Raw genomic sequence first — 7,297 nt, forward strand, 5'->3', positions numbered from 1 at the left:
CCAATAGAGTTTTCTTTTGTATATTGATATTAATTTTACTCATGTGGAAATGAAAAGAAATTTAACACTTAGTAAAAGCTTTAGTAAAATTCACTGAAAAACTACTTAACCTAAAATTACCTTTCCTTAACTTTTCTTGACTTAATTAATTGCAGTCATATATTATATTTCTGAAGTGGGCTCTATGAACCAAGTGTTTTGTACGTCCATTTTCACCCAAGCACATAAACGAAAAAATAAATCTAAAACAAAAACAGAAAAGTAATGGTAGTTCAGTAAAAATGTAATTTTCCATAAGTTTTTGTACTTCTGTCACTATATCAATATTCTCAATGTGCTACAACTGCACATGTGCATTTTGTCATTCACCTATCAGATAAAGCCTACGCTTTGTCAACTGGTGAACACAGTTTTTTTAACTCGGAGGTTGTTTTCACGAGATCTCCCTCCCTGTGGGCTGCTTTCTCTTTATCCTCAGATCGGAAGTCCCGGCCCGGCAGACACTGATCCTTAAGCATCTCTGTGGTGACCATCCGCTGGGGTGAGGCCCGCGAGAGAGTCATGTGGTGAGCGTTTAAGGCGATGTCAAAGGCACAGGAACAGAGGGGAGAACACATTGGCGGATGGCGCTGTGTTTGTGTAGGTATGCTTGGACTGAAACGCCATCTGAAAAATAATCCAAATATCTTAACACCATTTACATGTCTGCACCAGAAATTTCACAACAGAAAGTCAGATCGAAGTGTAAAGTTCTATATTATAAGCGCCTTTACCCACACCTCACTCAGTCCCGAACTTAAACAAGGAATTTCTAGATTGTCTTGGTCTTAATAACTGTGAGACCTTGCTGACATTCAGCAGTGGACGACGCTCGTGTGGCTGTTTGCACAGTTCATTATTATTTTTTAGAGAGGGGGGAGCTATTCTGATTTCCACCACTCATAAAACCGGTCAACTTGGTATAAGTTGTATGAACAACAAAAAATGAATATAAGTGAACAATATAAAATATATAAACTGTTGACTAAATTTGTCGCTCTAAGAAAAGATATACCTTTGCAAAATAATAGAAATTGTACTATCACAATGGTTAATAATATCAAACTACATAATGGTAATTTTTACAGATCTGAGACTACTGGTTGCGCATAATTATAAGCCTTTTTTCCCTTTGATATTCTAAAGAACAGCAAATCACGCCTCTTCTGACACAACACCGAAGTTATAATATTTTATTTTACCGAGATGTTTAGCGTATACAACGTTTATATATGGCCGGATCTGGTTCAATACCAGTACTGACCTTTCATGGAAAGCCTGCATGGCGCGTAATCGGCTGGCATAGATCGGGAGCAAGTCAGCAGGAATACCAAGCGGACGTTCTGGATGTCCCGCATGACCGATGCCTCCAAAGGCTGTACCGGAGCCAATCCAAGGGGAACGGCCAGTTCCAACACTCATGCGCACTGCCTTTCTCCATTTGGCTCTTCTGTTCTGAAACCACACCTGTGATGGAAGAAAGCAGATTTTGGGTTAACGCCAGTGATGAAACCCGATGGGAATTATTTGCGATATATGTAATAAAGATATGTTTTAATATGTCTACATACACATAGAAATTTAATTCAGTGTTTTATGATTCTATCGAAGAACAGGTTGTCCGAGAACAGTATGTAATATCGGATATATTTAAATACTGATAAAAGGTGGTGAAAGTCATACTTATAGGATGACATGAAAGAGCAACAGCTGGATTCGAACCTGCGACCTCATTAGTCAAGTGTCGATGGACTGCTGTGAGGATAGCGATTCGGCAGAAAGTACAAACTTGGACTCTCTAGGGTATTATGATATCGTGCAGAGACAAATATGTGGATCTTACTCTAGAAAATGTTCTCATTGTTTACGTGAATTTTATACTTAAGAAAGGCTACATGAGCATTGCAACTTCGCTCGTGGGTCAGAAAGCTTGCCAAGTACTGACTGAAGAGCAGTGATTTGGACTAATCCTGGTTTCCATAATCTTAATAAAGAGTATACAATGAAGTAATATTCAGTACGTCGTAAACCTCAGTTCATATGCTTTCGGGAGATTCTGAGAGACAAATTCGCCAAACCCTATTTAAGCACCTATTAAACTGTTTTTCTGTGTTCATAATGGATTTATATACCCCTAAGGTTCAACGGGGGTCTTTAATAATATTAAGACTATACTGACAATATAGAATTTAAAATAAATGTTGTGTTCACAAACGTGGAGCTAAATATAGTCATAGATTGTATATGTATATATATATATGCATGGAACATAATGTCGTACTTAACAATTTTTCAGTCATACGACGACGAGGAGTCATTAGGTGTGTGTGTATATATCCTGAGTCCATACCGCCAAAGTGTCACTTCCACTGACGTATCATGTCGAAGACATCACATTATACTGATACCGGGTCAACCAGTCCTGTTTCTCTGTCTTTATCTCTTAGTACTGAGCGCCAAGCCAGGCAATAACAGGTATAGTTTGGCATGACCCGACCCGGGTTTGATCCCAGATCTCCCGACGCGGACCCTCTAACCATTAGCCCACCGAAGCAGTGTATAATCACGGAGACGAAATGTACAATCGAAATGATATTTTACAGCTCCTCAAATCAAATAAAATCCTTGAGTGGTTTAATGCCCACACGTTTGCTGTCAAATTTGGCTCAGTTTTTTTCTGAGAGTTTTAGTACTGCTAATGGTGTTAGACAAGCTGGGATACTTTCTCCGTCCATTTTATTCTGTTTACATGCATGAATTGGACACATCTCTCGCCGAATCTAAAACAGGATGTAACATTGGAGGTGTTTTTATTAAATCATCTGTTATGCATATATAACATGTGTATTACTTGCCCCTCTGTTAAATCCCTTCAATCCCTCTTAACCGTTTGTGGAAAATGTTCTGTTTTACATGATGTTATGTTTAGTACCAAAAAGACTGTATGCCTCTGCGCCAAATCCAAGGCCTATCAGAATTTTGTTCCCCCATCGCCCGCGTTATGTGGTAAACGCCTTGCCTATCTTGACACATACTCGTATTTAGGACATACATTTTATGATGATCTGACAGATGATAAGGATATAGAATGTCAGAAGAGAAAATCACGCAGAGCGAATGTTGTACTGACCTAGTAAAAAAAACCCATCTCTTTCGATCTTGCTGCTGTAACATATATTGTAATTATTTGTGATGTTGGCATAATAAAGAAAACGACCAGTGTCCTGCGTGTAACATACAATAATTCGCTAAGATGGCCTCTTAATTACAAAAAGGATTGAAGTGCTAGTTACATGTCTTGTATTAATAGGATTTCATCCCCGAGTGAACTTTTGCGTAAATCAACGCTGAGATTCAGACATCGCTTGTTTAATTTGCAAAATCTGCTAATTCATGGCATAATCAATTTTTTCTTACTTTGTCGTATTTATAACTATAGACTGTTTTTTTGTCTGAAATAAAGATATTATTATTATTATTATAGACGACACGCGGTCAGGTTTATAGTCGACTGCAAGCCGAGTGCCCAGATGAGCCTCATGGCATTAAACCGAAGCCGACCTTACAACTGCTGGATTCGAACATGCAACGTCTCTGGTGAGATGGAATAGCAGTCGCAACGATCTAACGCTTTAACCAGCCAGTCTGATTAAGTTTAAACACGCCATCTAATATATGACGCTATACCTGAATTCGTGCCTCTGACAAACTGATACGAACAGCTAGTTCCTCCCGCGCAAAGATATCCGGATAGTGGGTTCGTGAGAAAAGCTCCTCTAGCGCGGCAAGCTGCTGAGGTGTGAAAGTAGTGCGATTTCTCCGCTGAAAAGAAAAGGAACATGAACATTTTGATGAGAACTCATGAAACAAACAAACATATATATTAAAAGTAAACTGAACTTTGAATAACGGGTCAAACGTTCAAACAGCAGTTTATGTTTTGTAAAGAGTAACGAAAAAACATTGACAGTTTAGCGCCAGAGCATACAAAGTCCCAGCTGTTTACAACTTTAATAATTAATAAGTTGAAGCGACTTTACTGCTTAATCACCTTGGGGGACTAAACGCGCGGCAGTGCCAGAGAAACTTGAGTTACACTGATACATAACAATTTGGCTAAAAACATAAAACTCGTATATTAATATCCTTTTCCACATATTATTACACTAATAATGAGCAACAATTTTAAATGTTATCAGGATTATTTAATTTCATTCGCAACGTAAGAACCCGTTACACAGACAATATTTATTACACAATATGCCCTTCGTTTCTCAGCAGAAATTGCCAAACTGTTAAACTAACAATATTATGCGTTAAAGTGTAAATTAAATATATATAAATATATAAGCACATTAAATCTACCACTTTTAACAATGAAGTCTCAGGCTGCATGTGCTCGGTGTTCGACCTCGGAAAAGGTGAACATTGCAGCTTTGTTTGAGCGAAGACAGTAATTTTTCATTGTTTGAGCGAAGACAGTCATTTTTCATTGTTTGAGCGAAGACATTCATTTCTCATTGTTTACTTTTCAATTTATACTTTACATCAGAATTTCACCCACCACCAGACCACCCCACCCTCCACCACTAATCTCAAACCCACACCACCTACCCCCGTCCGTCTTGCATTTAATACTGTTCGGGACAAGACGGAAAGAATGTGAAAGTTTTCAACCTGACAACAGGCTGATCTGGCCCGGGATCTCGAAGCGATCTTAGACTTAAGTCAAAATTGAAATTTTGACTTAAGTTTACGATTGCTTCGTGAACCTGGGCCCTGAACCTTACAGTGAAATATACTTGAGTATACGACGTAAAGCACAAATCAAATAAATAAATATAAAGCCTATAAACAGTATGTTTCTTTTATTAACTGTCATAGTCATGTACAATGTTCTTGCCCGACATCCCATAAGTTTGTTTATTTATTTATTTCATTGGTGTTTAATATTCTTTAGAACGGCGTAAATCTCCAATCAAATAAATAAATCAAACACACCGTTATAGCAAGAAGTGGTCTGAAATGCTGCCATGGTGGTGTTAAACCCCAAACATCCATTGATTCAATTACGTCATGATTAGTATGAGTGTGAGGGATTTTTTTTACATTATAGATATCTTTTTCGCATAGAAAAAATATATACAAAATGTTTATAATGCATTTGTGGCGCAGTATATTTGTATTGAAAATTTAACCTTTTGAAAATCTTACAGGAAATAACAGCCATTGTACAGGAAATATTAACATTATTATCACAAGACTACCATTGGAATACTTGGAAGTGTAATTGAGTCTGTCCAAGCAATTTGCCGTGGAATTCTGAATACATGTTGTTAATTTGTTCACACCGATATTATTCTGTGTAGGTTACAAACAATTAAATAAAAATATCAACACGTGTTAATTTTTTATTTCATTAATGAAAATGTTTCTTTTTTTCAAATATGAATCCCATAATCTATAATATAATTATAAATATAACAACATATCGTCAGTTTGGGTTGTCTTGAATTAAACTATTTATATATCTCAATCCTTTACAATCTTAAAACTGTAGTCATTATTCATGAAGCATACAATTCGTCTCATTATTTCCGTATTTATTTGTCCTTTTTATTATGATTGTTTAATTTTATTTGGAGTCTAGTTTGAACTCAAAATATTTGAGTTACAAGCTGACTGAAGCGGGCAACCCTGAAGAAAACATGTGCACACCTTGTAAGGTGACAAACAATCGCCGTGACGTGCAGATGTACAGCCGCTATACCGAGCGAGCGTGGAACGAATCCTAGGTTAACGGCTCTAGTATCGTTTTTTGCTGGCTCCCATCCTGTCAAGTTCATGGAGATATTTTTGGTTTCCTCATGTATTTATTTGGAAACTTGAATTCATGAATTTGATTTTAATTGTTTCATTGATTTTAATAATCCACCCATAAACCTGAACACAGTTATGTAAACGAAATATTCTTGAAGTATTATGACATTGAACAGATCAAGAATCCACTGAAGAACTAAATTCCTACGGATCTACCAAATACCACAGGGAAAGATCCCATTACATCATGCTGTAATTCATTTTAACATTCCAGTCTAAGTTTCCACTAAGGACTATACGGTTAGTTGACGTGTTGCCAATTTTATAATGCAGTGCAACACCCGATCTTGGAGTGCAAAGGTTAAGTTGCCAATTTTATAATCTGGAGCACAACTGTCAAACATGTAGGTCTCGCTAATGACTTTTTTGTAGTCTTAGATGTTAAATCATAGATCTTACTGCTATCCTGGGTTAACGATAAAAGCGCGTTTGTAAATTATATACGAAAAGTGTATAAGCTGAGCACATTTTATTTAAGATAACATGTTGTGAGTCATGTAACAGAGAATTAGGAGAAAATTTTCAGTAAAGTGACATACAATTAAATATTTGGAAGAGTTTCATTATAATACATAAATGTTAAGGCAATATATTGGTAAATATAAGCGAACGTGTATTTTAGGATGCCGTAAATGTGAATCGTTTTATAACTCAAAGATCAGGTTTGAAATATCTGTTCCAGTGAGTAACCATTAATATCTAGTATCTAATGACTGTTATATGACTAGAAATGCTTCAAGAAATTGCGTGAGAGCTGCGGGTAGGGTGTTGAAAATATGACGTATTTGGTGCTCTGTCTTCATTTTTAACGCATCACTAATGGATGACTAAACTGTAAAAGCTGATTGCCACATTGGCAATATTTACGCATTGGTGTTAAGTTATCGTTGTAACTACACATTACATAGAGAAATATTTATCATTTTGTGAACATTTATTCAAGAATAAAATTAAATAGTAATTTATAGGTCTCCATAAAAATTGAATTTTTAGCCAAAGGCGTACACAAGGTTCTTAAGTTTTTCTTGACAGACACGCACTCTTCGCTTCAAACCAGTTCAATGACACTTCAGTTTTATTTAACTACAAAAAAGCAAGAATGAATTGGTATGCCAATTTTAAACCTATATAATACCTATATACACTTGACTTGTTTTCGAATTAAGGCCCCTTTCGAAACCATATGTGTCCATATACAGTTTGAGGTATCTATATGGGAATAAAAAGCCAAATATGATATGTTTGTGTGAATATATACTCAGATAAAAACTCCACGGCTGGATACAACAAGTTGCCTTACCTGTCGTCTCTGACCCAATAAATAATCTTCTATGGCCAGATCGTGCTCGGAGCCTGAGGGATATGTGGGAGATGCCAT

General features: G+C 36.5%; 1 protein-coding gene across 1 annotated transcript; it reads right to left on the reverse strand.

Annotated features, from left to right (window-relative positions):
• Positions 1–383: 383 nt before the first annotated feature.
• Positions 384–7,297, reverse strand: LOC135470651 (retinal homeobox protein Rx2-like). The gene is made up of 4 exons (XM_064749686.1): positions 7,220–7,297; positions 3,727–3,861; positions 1,304–1,506; positions 384–666 (listed from the first exon to the last, which is right to left on the reverse strand). The coding sequence occupies exons 1-4, from the start codon at positions 7,295–7,297 to the stop codon at positions 384–386; spliced, it is 699 nt and encodes a 232-aa protein (XP_064605756.1).

Source organism: Liolophura sinensis, chromosome 7 (genome assembly GCF_032854445.1).
Source record: "Liolophura sinensis isolate JHLJ2023 chromosome 7, CUHK_Ljap_v2, whole genome shotgun sequence".
Lineage (NCBI taxonomy): Eukaryota > Metazoa > Mollusca > Polyplacophora > Chitonida > Chitonidae > Liolophura > Liolophura sinensis.

Excerpts from the sequence above, each read along its gene's own strand:
- LOC135470651 (XM_064749686.1), bottom strand. The coding sequence starts at position 7,297 with ATGGCATCTCCCACATATCCCTCAGGCTCCGAGCACGATCTGGCCATA. Across the intron at positions 3,862-7,219 it reads TATTGGGTCAGAGACGACAG|CGGAGAAATCGCACTACTTT; the intron begins GTAAGGCAACTT and ends TTTTCTTTTCAG. Across the intron at positions 667-1,303 it reads ATGCAGGCTTTCCATGAAAG|ATGGCGTTTCAGTCCAAGCA; the intron begins GTCAGTACTGGT and ends ATTATTTTTCAG.